General features: G+C 39.1%; 1 protein-coding gene across 2 annotated transcripts; it reads right to left on the reverse strand.

Annotated features, from left to right (window-relative positions):
* Window positions 1-268: 268 nt before the first annotated feature.
* MGAT2 (alpha-1,6-mannosyl-glycoprotein 2-beta-N-acetylglucosaminyltransferase) lies at window positions 269-2,612 on the reverse strand. 2 transcript variants are annotated; one of them, XM_053697665.1, is made up of 2 exons: window positions 2,351-2,612; window positions 269-2,111 (listed from the first exon to the last, which is right to left on the reverse strand). In XM_053697665.1, the coding sequence occupies exon 2, from the start codon at window positions 1,847-1,849 to the stop codon at window positions 545-547; it is 1,305 nt and encodes a 434-aa protein (XP_053553640.1). In that variant the 5' UTR covers window positions 1,850-2,111; window positions 2,351-2,612; the 3' UTR covers window positions 269-544. The 2 variants fall into 2 exon arrangements, with proteins under 2 accessions (XP_053553640.1, XP_053553641.1); XM_053697666.1 differs by lacking the exon at window positions 2,351-2,612 and adding an exon at window positions 2,193-2,306.
* Between the last annotated feature and the right edge of the window lie 10,923 nt (window positions 2,613-13,535).

A 13,535-nucleotide genomic window follows, 5' to 3' on the forward strand; every position in this document is an offset into this window, starting at 1 on the left:
TAAAACGGATTTAAAACTTTACTTTTTTTTTTTTTTTTTTTAAAACAAAGCTCTGTTCTATATAAAACCTTTTTATGCTAAAGATTGTGGTTCCTCAACTTAGCTTTGATGTAAATATCCCTGCCACTAACCATGTAAATAAAAACAAACATGTTAATTTCCTGCTAGTTTCAGTTTACTGAAACTTTTTTCATGCAATAAGTCTAAAAAGAAAAATGTAATACTGATATGTTCTTGAAGAAGCTTCACACAATGACATAACAATTAATTCACTCATGTAAATGATTTATTCTTAAAATGAATACCATAAACACATGGTGAGGACGTATGGTGCATGATTCCATAATTAGTAAGAAATAATGAGGCATAATGTTTTAGAGATCTCATTTCTCAAAGGGTAAATTATTAACAATTATTTAAGGACCAATAGGAATTGCTATTCAGATTAGATTGTAAACAAATTCATAAACCTCAATATTTGGAATATACAGCAAAGACAGTATACAATTGTACAAACTTAAAAAGGCTTGTGAGGTTCATTTTTTTACTGCAATCTGGGATAACTCTTACATAATTCATGGTCTCTAATATCACCCCATCCTCCATTTTTCACATGGGGCGAGAGTGCAGCCATGGTATACCGTCTGCTAATAGACACGTTTTCAGGAAACATATGATGCTGGTTGTTTGTAAACAAAGCCTCAAGTTTGGCACTTTCTGAAGAGGGATTACAAGACTTCTTATGATGCATGCCACAGTTTCCAGTGTGATAGATTCTAGGAACTTCAGGAACCATAACTTTCCAGAACTTAGGAAGACAAGTAACTGTCAAATGTTGAAGGGTCCAATCCCAATTATAATCATCATAAGAGCAAAAGGTATCGGAACACTCAATAAGTTTTTGATAAGTTTCCCTAGTCATAGCCATGCCCATATTGTGTTCAGTTGACTTCCATGTTTTAACTTCTACTTTATCAGCTTTATTAGAGAATGTCTGGGGATGAACATAAGTTCCCAGATTCAGTACATCACAGTCTGTACATTCTTCATTTCTTCTGTTCCACATTTTTTTAATGATATAATAGAAATCTGGAGTCAAATAATGATCTTCTTCAATGAACAATACCAGACCCTTGTGGTCTTTTAATACCTTTATTTTCTCCCACACAAAATGGAGTTTCCACCACCAGTGATGTTTAGTTTGGGAGAATTTTGCTTCTCGATAATGTCCAAATGAATCTGGATATTCTGCATTGATGCAACCAAGCTTTACTGCATCTTTTTTCTCAATGTCCCTTGGACAATCCTTAGGATCATGTCCAGGAAATTCATTAGGATAAAGCTGGATACTAAAAGGAAAGAAAATCTGGAGTACTTGACAAAAATCCACACTTGCAACAATTTGATTTATTTCAGGTGACCAATAATCGTGACTAAAAACCAACAGCACATTTTCTATTCCTTTTGTCTTTTTGAGTGATTCCAAAAGAAATCTCAAATGATCTGGCCGATTGTGCACTTGAACAACCACCACCACATCATCCTGCGGTCTGCTTGTTATTTTATCTAAGTTTTTAATATTTTGATCAAAATTCATATGAAAGACCACTGATCTGTACACTAAGGTCATGTTATCCAGCTCTGGCTTTTGTATTTTCTCTGCCAGAGATTCATTAGACAGTTTCCTAACACCTTGTGATGCATGACCTTTATTCTGCATTTTCTCTGTGTCCAATTCCTGAACATAATCATTTTTCTTTTGTCTACCACTGTTCCAAAAGGCTAAGCCACAGACAGCGACAACCAGCGTGAGGATGATCACTTTCCTTTTGTAAATTCTGCACCTCATGATATAGGCAATCTGCTGCAATGTGGTAGAAGGTGGCACAAAACACAGGGCCTGCCTGTGATATCCAGGAATGATTGGGATCTTGGGCTAACTCATCTCCTGTGAGGAAAATATTGTAGGCACATCCAGGGGGCCGACAGCATACACCATGACTGCTCAACAGCCTAGCACACATTGACCGTGTTTACTAACCGCAGGTACCACTGGGTGAAGGGCAGGCTTCCATAAGGACATGGGCAGGATACTCTATCCTGCGAGGCCCCTGCAAAAGAGGAAAAGGAAATACAGTCAAGAGAAGCCAAGCATAACGTTCATTACCATCAACCCTCCTCCTTCCCGCTACCTCATATTAACAGACAGGGCGGTGTGGAAGACCGCCACACGCGCGCAGCAGCCTCTCGATCTCAGCTAAGTCGAGCAGACAGAGGTCGCGAGGCTGCTTCTAAATACGGTGCAGCTGTGGCAATCAGGGCACCTGTTAGGTAGCACGCGACACCTCACCTGGGGTGGCTCGCGCGCCGCTGTCAGCCTGGTCTTCTTCCTTGTCCCTTAGCCGAGCCTCTACTGCAACGTGGTCCCGCCCCTTCCTTGGATGTATTGGCTACACTGTTTAGTGACGTTCTTCTCTTGCGGTCGACCCTGATAAATGTCGGGTCCTGCTGCTGCAGCCTGCAAAGAATTATAGGTGGACACATATCAAAGATTTACGTTCACTTATATATGTAATGTACTGAACGACATTGAAATTAGATAGCGGTTTCTTGGCTAGCCAATAAACAGGCTGTTTTGGGCAATGGGCGTAGCGGAAACGAGAATACTGATGGGCGCTTAGCCAACGGGAAACTTAGTCGTGTTGTCAAGGCTGGTTCTTAGGTCAAGGGGCGGGGCATGTGTTTAGAGTTATTTTTCTATAAATTCAGCAATCGCAAAGCTTTATTTAAAAACGTTAAGATTAAGATCAGATGTGGGTTATATGGAAATGAAACAACGTTCATTTATGAACAATCAACAGTGTAGTTTATGTCTGTTTTAAACCAAATCATGTGCAGATGTAATAGTAACTATATCTTCAGTTGTAAAGTTACCAAATAAAATCTAGTGAAAAAATAGTAACAACACCACATTGTGCTGTGTCTGTGACACACACACCTTAGCCAAACTTTTGTTTTATGTACACATAGAAGAAGAGTATGTGACCCCATCAGTATGTTACTGTATTTGTTTTACGAATAAACACAGCAGAGTTGGTATAGAACAGGGTTTCTCTTTTTTTTTTTTACAAAATTTAGGAGAAAAAAAAAAACACAATTTAATTACTTCCATTAACAAAATGCACGCACTCCTTTCATATTTACACCAGGGGCGGACTGAGCAGCCGGGCAAATAGGACCTGGTCTGGATTGAGGGCTCAGCATGTAGGGGAGCCCACAAATGGCCTCTCCATGGCTCCTGATGTTTAATATAAATATACATTCACTCATACATACGTATATAAACATAAGTGTACCCATATCTGCAGGGAGTAACGGTTCGGTTCATAATTGTTTTTTTTTCTCCTAAATTTTGTAAAAAAAAAAAAAAAAAAAAAAAATATTTCCGGTCCTATACTAACTCTGCTGTGCTTATTCGTAAAACAAATACAGTAACATACTGATGGGGTGACACACTCTTCTATGTGTACATAAAACAGACGTTTGGCTAAGGTGTGTGTGTCACAGAGCACAATGTGTTACTATTTTTTCAACTAGATTTTTTTTGGTAACTTTACAACTGAAGATATAGTTACTATTACATCTGCAAATGATTTGGTTTTTAAACAGACGTAAACTACACCGTCGATTGTTCATAAATTAACGTTGTTTAATTTCCATATAACCCTGCTTAAAGGGATATTCTGGTAAAAATTTTAAATGTACATAGATGAATTTATTACATCTTTAAATAGAAATATATATGCAATAGAACTGTATTGTCAAAAATGCTTCTAGTAAAAGTAATCACTGTTTTAGTGTAAATATTTTTCTGTGCATGTGAAGTATAGCTACATATTCTTAGTGCACCAGCATTTTAAGTACTGCAGCTGCTCAGATTGCCAGCGAGGCTTGTATCATGTCAGCAATTAACAGACTGAGTCATTACCAGATGGTACAAACACCTTTTGGCTCTCTGAGTAAGTTCTGTGCTTAAAGGACCAGTCAACACATTAGATTTGCATAATCAACAAATGCAAGATAACAAGACAATGCAATAGCACTTAGTCTGAACTTCAAATGAGTAGTAGATTTTTTTTATAACAAATTTCAAAGTTATGTATATTTCCACTCCCCTTGTACCATGTGATAGCAATCAGCCAATCACAAATGCATATACGTATAGTCTGTGCATTCTTGCACATGCTCAGTAGGATCTGGTGACTCAAAAAGTGTAAATATAAAAGACTGTGCACATTTTTTTTTAATGGAAGTAAATTGGAAAGTTGTTTAAAATTACATGCTGTATCTGAATCATGATAATTTAATTTAACCTGAGTGTCCCTTTAAAATGCTGGTGCATGGTGCATACTCAAATACACTTTTGAAACAGCTATAGCTTTATTAGGAGCATTTTTGCTAATACGTGTGTATTACAAAAATTATTCTATTCAAAACTGAAATGCATCCATGTAAATTCCAATTTTGGCTGAACTGTCCCTTTAAGCTGGGGCTGACAACTACCCTATCAGTAACTAAGCAGTTCAGTGGGGCCTCGTGCCTGTATGAAGGGTTTGTTGCTTTAGGGGCCCTAGAGTGTGGGAAGCCCTGTTGGGGTTTTGTCGCTGTGAGGGCTATTGATTGAGGGGTCTGGCCCTGGAGGTTGGGGGCCCTGTCTCTGGCCCTTGACGTTGGGGGTCCTGGTGAGGACAGGGCAGGGAGGCTATTATGTTAATTTGCTTACATTTGGGTCAGTGTGAGCCCTTCCCTAATTTTTGCCCGGGGCCCAGGTTGGTTTCAATCCATCCTTGATTTACACTGTTTGAGTCATCAGCTCCTACTGAGCATGTGCAAGAATTTACAGAGTATACATATATGCATTTGTGATTGGCTGATGGCTGTTACATGATACAGTGTGAGTGGAAATAGACATAACTTTGAAATTTGTAGTTCAGACTAAGTGCTATTGCATTGTCTTGTTGTCATGCATTTGTTGATTATGCAAATCTGCTGTATTTACTTATCCTTTAACTACAGGGACTAGGCAATAGAATAGTACATCAGTGGTGTTTACCACTGGGTAGAGGGTGCAGAACGACGTTCTTCAGGCCACACACCATGCTGGGAGTTTGCAGGCACTGCTTGGAAAAGGGCGTCCTTTTCTCCTCCAAATATTTCTCTCCTTTAAATTGTTCCCAATGATCCATTTTACCTGATGGAGTGTATTGAATTGTTTATAAGTAGCTCCTTTACCCTTGTTTCGGCATTTAAATTAGCTGATTTAGCATGTGGTGTCTCTACTTATACTGATAGACTGTGTACACACAGCCAGCAGAATAAATTACACTCCCAGTGGGTGTAGTAGAATAGATAACTAATAAAATGTTAATTTTCCTTTGTTCTCTCTAAGGCCCTAATATTCAAATATTCTACAGTTAGGAAAGAAATTGTAGTTCAGACTTCACAAATGCTAAACTCACTGAATTTTTAAACGAAAAAGGGCGGAACTCTCCACCACTGCAAGATCTCTCTCATTTATGTACAATCATGTGAAAAAGAAAGTACACCCTCTTTGAACTTTATGGTTTTTTTTTTGTTTTTTTTTACGTATAAGGACATAATAACAATCATCTGGACCTTAGCAGGTCTTAAAATTAGGTAAATACAATCTCAGAGGAACAACAACACATGACATATTACACCGTGTCATGATTTATTTAACAAAATTAAAGCCAAAATGGAGAAGCCATGTGTGAAAAACTAAGTAGATCTTATGATTCAATAGCTTGTAGAACCACCTTTAGCAACAATTACTTGAAGTAATTGTTTTCTGTATGAATTTATCAGTCTCCCACATTGTTGTGGAGGAATTTTGGCCCACTCTTCTTTACAATGTTGCTTCATTGAGGTTTGCTGGCATTTGTTTATGCACATCTCTCTTAAGGTCCCACCACAGCATTTTTCAATCAGGTTGAGATCTGGACTTTGACTGGGCCATTGCAACACCTTGATTCTTTTCTTTTTCAGCCATTCTGTTGTAGATTTGCTGGTGTGCTTGGGATCATTGTCCTGTTGCATGACACAATTTCGGCCAAGCTTTAGCTGTCAGACAGATGGCCTCACATTTGACTCTAGAATACTTTGGTATACAGATGAGTTCATGGTTGATTCAATGACTGCAAGGTTCCCAGGTCCTGTACTGCAAAACAAGCCCAAATCATCACTTCTCCACCACCGTGCTTGACTGTATGTATGAGGTGCTTGTGTTGATATGCTGTGTTTTCTTGTGGCTTGTTCAGATGCAGCTATACAAACCTAAGCCATGCTACCATGTTCTATTTAGAGAAAAGAGGCTTTCTCCTGACAACCCTTCCATACAAACCATAATTGTTAAGTCTTTTTCTAATTGTACTGTCATGAACTTTAACATGTAACATGCTAAATGAGGCCTGTAGAATCTGAGATTTAATTCTTGTTTTTTTTGCAATTTCTCTGAGATTGGCAAATGTCTTGAATGTTTTCCACTTGTGAATAATCTTTCTCACTGTAGAATGTTGGACTTTAAATTGTTTAGAAATGGCCTTATAATCCTTCCCAGATTGATGGGCAGCAACAATTGCTTTTCTAAAGTCATTGCTGATATCTTTCCTTCTTGGTATTATGTTAACACAAACATGAATGCTCCAAACCAGCAAACTGCTAAAACTTTGCATTTTATAGAGGTGGTGACGGTCACACTTGCTGATGATTAATTAATCAAGGGCACCTGGCTGCTACTTAGCCTCTTAATTCTTATGGAAACAGTAAGGGGGTGTACTTAGTTTTTCACACATGGCTTCTCCATTTTGACTTTATTTTTGTTAAATAAATCATTACACAGTGTAATATGTAATGTGTTGTTGTTCATCTAAGGTTGTATTTACCTAATTTTAAGAGCTTTAAAGGACCAGATTATTTATATTATGTCCTGATATGTGAAACCACAGAATTCAAAGAGGATGTACTTTCTTTTTCACATTACTGTATGTGAAGCAGAGACAAGCCCAGCATAATATGAGAGTTTTTTTTTACACTTACACTCTGTTTATTGTCTTTTATATTACTATACATTTCAGATTGGGTCCTTTCTCTATTATTGTATTTAAGCTTTGCACTTTCTCATTTGTATTTTAATACATTTAAATTTTGATCTAGCAGTGATTTACACATTTTGATTATGCTTTGGAAATTTCTGTGTTACTTTAATAACTTTGTATATTTCTGTGTATCTTTTACAAATTACATTGCACTTTGTATTTTCTCCATTGTAAACTGACAGTTTAAGAAAGTGGTAGAGACAGGGTAGTTTCCTGGGCTGAACAGGAGAATTTCCAGGGTATAGCTGAAGCTCTCTTACAAGTCTTGTGAAATATTGTAAACATTTTAAACAAGCTGGTCTCACAGATTTGTTGCTCCAGCTGTAAGCAGGTGAAGTTTGCTCAAAATTCACAATACACTTATTTTAAATAACAGAACAGTAATATATACTAAAATATAGACACAATCAAGTTAAATTGTAGTGAAAACATTTCAGTTTAATTTGGAATTAATGCAAACAGAGCTTTTATATCAGCCCCAGGGGTTTGCCAGTTACCTTCTTTCTTCCATGTGAAATTTTGTATCCCAGACAGTTTCATTACTTTCTATGGAAAGCATCTGTCATCTCTCTGGGATTTGATTATCTTTTCTAGCCCATAGAAAGTAATGACACTCGCTGGGAAACTGAAGCTGACAATTTTTCCGTTTTAATTTAAATAAAAGACATGCAACGTGCAATCTAATTTGTAAAATATACACATAAATATACAAAGTATAAGCCTAATTTGTTAAAGTTACAAAGAAACTGTAAAGGCATAATCAGAATTTTTAAAATAAAAATACTAAATACAGTGCTGTATACAAAATAAAATACAAAATAGAAAGTGAAAAGTTTAAATGTAGTAAAATGTAATCTGAAGTGTAAATAGATATAAAATAGAAAGCACAAAATGTAAATGCAGCAGAACTGTCATGTTATGCAGTGCTATATTGCACTGGGCTTGTCTCGCTTTCACATACAGAAAGACACAGAATGCCCCTTGGAGATGTAAAACAAAATCTGCCTTTTGAAAATTATACTAGGGATCTCGCAATGCTAGAGGATCATTTTAGAATATCTCACCTGAGCAGAGAGGTTGGAATATAAGGGCATAAGTATTGAGCTTTGGTTTACAGACAAATATAAAATAAGGAAGCAAGTGTATGTACACAAAGTGATAACACAATGGGATCTGATTTTACCTGCAAACTCAATCTATTTTAACCCTTTGAGTGCTAAGCACTTTCCCACCTGGGTGCTAAGTTTTTTTAAGTTTTTTTTATTTTGTTTAACTATTTTTTTTAACAAATTTGTTTTAACTTTTTTTTTTCAGACCCCAAGACTTACACTGGTTAGGCGATTACCTTTCCAATGGTGGGTCTTGGGGGTCTGTAGCTGCTTAGATGCCTGAGATACAGGCTTCTAAGCAGCATGCCCCCTGCTCCTATACTTAACATTGTTAAGTATAAATAAAGTTGCGCTGTGACGTCATCATGTTATTGCGCGTGATATCACCACGCAAAACAGGAAGCTCCGGTGATGCCTGTCACTATACAGGCACGATCGCCGCCGGTGTAGAAGCGGGTGGGAGCCCCCAGCTCTCCCTCAAGGAGGGAGAGTGCTAGTGACGGCTCTGAGCCGTCATTAGCACCAGAGTTGGAAACTCTGTGACGGCTCAGAGCCGTCATTAGAGCTCAAAGGGTTAATAGGCCGTGGTTTCAAAAAACAAAACTAGCTATCTCATATTCACAAATAAACCTGAAAATACAATTTATCATACATTTTACACTATGCAGTTGGTAAAACAAGTCACTGGAATTACATTAAGGCAAAAAAAAAAAAAAAAAATAACAATTTTACAGTATACTGTCCCTTTAAATAAAAAAATTGTTACATTATTCCCAGATAATCTGAAAGGGATGCAAAAAGCCACTTTTAGAAATTTGTACTTGAAAGGCCAGAGTCTTTACAAATACTGTAGCATAATTGCATTGTAGCTTGCTTACAGCCACATACATTTCTCCAGGGTGGGCAAATAAATAAATAAAGTGCCCTGAGCACATTAAAGACAGTGACAGCATGTGCATCAGGAGAGAATTACATAATGTACAATGAGTCTGCACATCATTTTAAATATGATAATTTATTAGCATCAAAACAGTGACTTTAATAGCAAAACTCCAGGGGGAAGTTACCCTACCTCCTGAGGCCTACGCCTGCTGCTTTAACCTTTGATTTAATTTTTAATTCCTTGAATGACACTCTGCAATAGGTGAGGAAGAGCACACTACTCGGCTAGGAGAAGAATACATATAGAAAGAGAAGTGCTCAACCAGGAACGAGCAACAGCTCAGTAGCTTATTCTACGGCAAGTTACTGTTTCATGTATAGAAATAAAGACACTACAAGCAGTTTAGTGTGAGGAATCATATTGAACTACAGAACTACATCCAGGTCAGAGGTAGGAACAGGAAACAGGAAGTATAAGGCAATGCAATATTACCATAAACAAACAGAGTCACATTATTTGCATAATAACTCCATAACATCTCCCCTTTTTACATTCAATCCAAAATTTGCTAACAATTTACCTAAAACAGATCCTGATCAGTCTTAAACATAACATACTACATTACTGGTAGATACACTACAGATTGAGTCTATCTGGTGGTCTTGAAACTCGACCACTACGCAAGGCCACAGGGATTTTGCCTGGGTGAAGTTGTTCAGCTCCAGAAGGTTTTAAGGAGCTGCCCTCTTTCCCTGCTGGTGTGTTTGGCATGGAAGAACTTGCTGGTATAAGAGGCTGCATTATGGCATCCTCATTGTATCCTTCTGATATGACAGCAGTATTGTCTCTGCCTTGCTTATGTGGTCCAGTAGGACTAGGTGCATTGAGAGCCTCAGAATGCTCAAGTGCCGGATGCTTATAGGCTTGTGTGGTGAGATGTTCTGCCACTCGCAGGTCCACTCGGTTGCGGCGGTAGAGACTGCCTTCCACATCCACAAGATATGAGCAAGGAGCAACCCTCTGAACACAGGTACCCAGTCTCCAGCGACCAGTCCTGTCACCAGGGAGCGGCTTCATACGGATTGGCTCTCCAATGCTTAGTTCAGGTAAGTCTTTGGCAGACACATCGTATGTCAGTTTGGAGATCTGTTTCCTCCGTCGTAGCTTCTCCAGTACCCCTGTTACCACACAAGGTTCAAGTAATTTATTTGCCACTGGCAATGAAGTCTTCAGCCTCCTTGACATCAAGCGCTGTGCAGGACTGCTGTCCATGCCTTCAGTTGGGGTGTTCCTCCAATGTAGAATGGCTTTCCATGGGTCATTACCTTCATACTTGGCCTTTTTGCAAAGATTCTTCACTATCTTTACAGCTGATTCCGCTTTGCCATTAGCTTGAGGGTGCCGCGGGGAAGAGGTAAGATGCTCAAACCCCCAATCTGTAGAGAACCGTCTGAATTGCTCACATGCAAACTGAGGTCCATTATCTGAGATTACCCTGTCTGGCTGTCCATGACGTGCAAACTGTGCTTTACAACGCTTGATTGTAGTTTCAGCAGACAGGTCGGGAAGAAGCTCAATCTCCCAAAAGTCAGAATAGTGATCAACGATTAGTAGAAAATCTTGCCCAGCATAATTCAGTAAATCCATGCTTACAATTTGCCAAGGCCGTATGGGCAGCACATGTGACATCATGGGTTCTTTCTGTTGTGCCTGCGCATATTCATTGCATGCTGAACAACGGCTAACAAAGTCTCTGATCTCATTTTGCATGTTAGGCCAATATAGGGTATGTCGTGCCTGTCTATAGCATGCTTCACCACCAATGTGACTGGCATGAATACGCGTCAGCATCTCCGATCTTAATGATTTAGGAATGATGACCCTTGACCCCTTGTACAGTACACCATCCTGAATGCCGATTTCGTCTCGGAAAGTCCAATATTCTCTTAATGGCACCTCTGCCTTTGAATCTGGCCAACCATTCAGAACAACATATTTAAGTGCTTGCAAACTCTCCTCAATTTCTGTGTGCTGTCTTATCTGAAGTAATCGTTGGTCTGTGACGTTTAAATAGTCTGAATGATTAATCTGCGACAGGACATCCAGATCCTGTTGAACACTGCAAACTGTGTGTTGTGCACTCTCAGGTGAACTACTTGCTGCTGTAGCTCTGCTAAGAGTGTCACTAATGTACATTTCAGGTCCAGGTTTATAGACAACATTTAGGCAATAATTTTGTAATGTGAGCAACATGCTCTGTAGACGTTTTGGTGCACACAAAAATGGTTTCTTGAAAATAGATATCAGAGGCTTATGGTCAGTTTCTGCAGTGATCTCGTCACGACCATAGAGGTAGTGATGAAAGCGCTGGCAGGCAAACACAATACTCAGACATTCCTTTTCGATTTGTGCATAGTTTTGCTCAGTAAGGGTCAGTGCCCTTGAAGCAAAAGCGATAGGCTGGTCAGCTTGCAATAGGCAACACCCTAGTCCACTTTTGCTTGCATCACTTTGAATAGTTACAGGTTTTGTCACATCATAGTACTTCATGACAGGTGTATCTGTGACCAAACGTTTGATGTCCTGCACTGCATTATCATGCTTAGGAAGCCAATGCCAAACTGCATCCTTGTCCAAAAGCCTTCTCAACGGCTCGCAAACCTCTGAGAGGTGTGGTAGGAATTTTGATAGGTAGGTAACAAATCCTATGAAGCGCTGCAGGGATTTCACATTCGCTGGCTGTGGCATATCCAGTATAGCTCTGATTTTTTCTGGGTCAGCCTTCAAACCCTCAAAGGATAGTATGTGCCCATGGAAGCGGACCTCTTTGACCTTGAATTGCAGTTTTTTCATGCCAAGTCTTAGTTTCACCTGCCTACAACGATTCATTAGTTCTAATAATTTGCCATCATGATCTTGCTCTGCTTCACTATCTGTGTCCCCACAACCAACCACAAGGATGTCATCAGCTATTGGTTCAATACCACTGAGTCCAGCCAATAGTTCATGTTGTTTACGTTGATACACCTCTGGTGCAACTGATACTCCAAAAGGCAACTTGAGCCATCTTTTTCTGCCCCAGGGAGTCCAGAAGGTTGTCATGTAGCTACTTGCATTATCCAACTTACATTGTAAAAATGCATCACGGGCATCAACAAGCGTGAACAGACGTGCCTTAGGCAGCTTGTACAAAACATCCTCGAGAGTTGGCATGATGTAGTGAGATCGCCTCAGTGCCTGATTCAAGAATTTGGGATCTATGCATATTCTTAACTTCTCAGGCTTCTTTACAATCACCATGTTACTTATCCAATCAGTTGGTTCAGTCACTGTTGCTAAATGTCCATCAGCCTCATACTGGTCAAGCTGCGCCTTAACTGCCTGTTTTATGGCCACTGGCACATTGCGCGGTGCACATTGTACTGGAGGGACACTCATGTCAAGGTCAAAATGAACTTCCCCTGGTACAGATTCTACTGGCCCAGTAAAAAATCAGAGCTATACTGGATATGCCACAGCCAGCGAATGTGAAATCCCTGCAGCGCTTCATAGGATTTGTTACCTACCTATCAAAATTCCTACACCTCTTTAAGCCTAATTGTTCTTTTCACACTTTCCTGAAGTATATCAGTCTGATACTCTCCAAAAGTTGGTCCAGCCCTGATATACCAGACAAAACCTTCTCTGAAAGAGGAACACAGCAACCCCAGATGATTGTTTTGGCCTTCTGGGGTCCTGCACATTGAGCAGGGAATCCACGCCTGGTTCCCCCCATCTCTCTTACGAAGACTTCCCAAGGTTCATAATGCAAATACATTCAGAAAGAGAAACTCTCAATCGGCTAAGAGAAGAAGAGAGCTCAGACTGCTTTGTTTAAAGGGACATGAAACCCAAAAATAAATTTCTTTCATGATTCAGCTAAATAATACAATTTAAAAAAACTTTCCAATGTACTTTTATGATCAAATTTGCTTTGTTCTCATGCCATTCTATGTTGAAGAGATATCTAGATAGGTAGCGTGCGCATGTCTGGTGCACTACATGACAGGAAATAGTGCTGCCATCTAGTGCTCTTGCTAATGTATAACATTGTTGCAAAACTGCTGCACACCCCTGAACTTACCTTCTTGCTTTTCAACAAATGATAACAAGGAAACAAAGAAAATTTTATAATAGAAGGGAATTTGGTTAAGTTGTTTAAAATTGTATGTTCTACCTGAATCATGAAATACATTTTTTTGGTTTTATGTCCCTTTAAAGAAAAAAGTGTGCTGGCAATGCAGTGCAGCTTCGAAGCAGGCTGGTCATGTGGATGAAAATAGCAGCAATAGCAGGGCCATGTAGTTGTCTAGCGGTAGAGTGGGGGTA

Source organism: Bombina bombina, chromosome 1 (genome assembly GCF_027579735.1).
Source record: "Bombina bombina isolate aBomBom1 chromosome 1, aBomBom1.pri, whole genome shotgun sequence".
Lineage (NCBI taxonomy): Eukaryota > Metazoa > Chordata > Amphibia > Anura > Bombinatoridae > Bombina > Bombina bombina.

Excerpts from the sequence above, each read along its gene's own strand:
- MGAT2 (XM_053697665.1), bottom strand. The coding sequence starts at position 1,849 with ATGAGGTGCAGAATTTACAAAAGGAAAGTGATCATCCTCACGCTGGTT.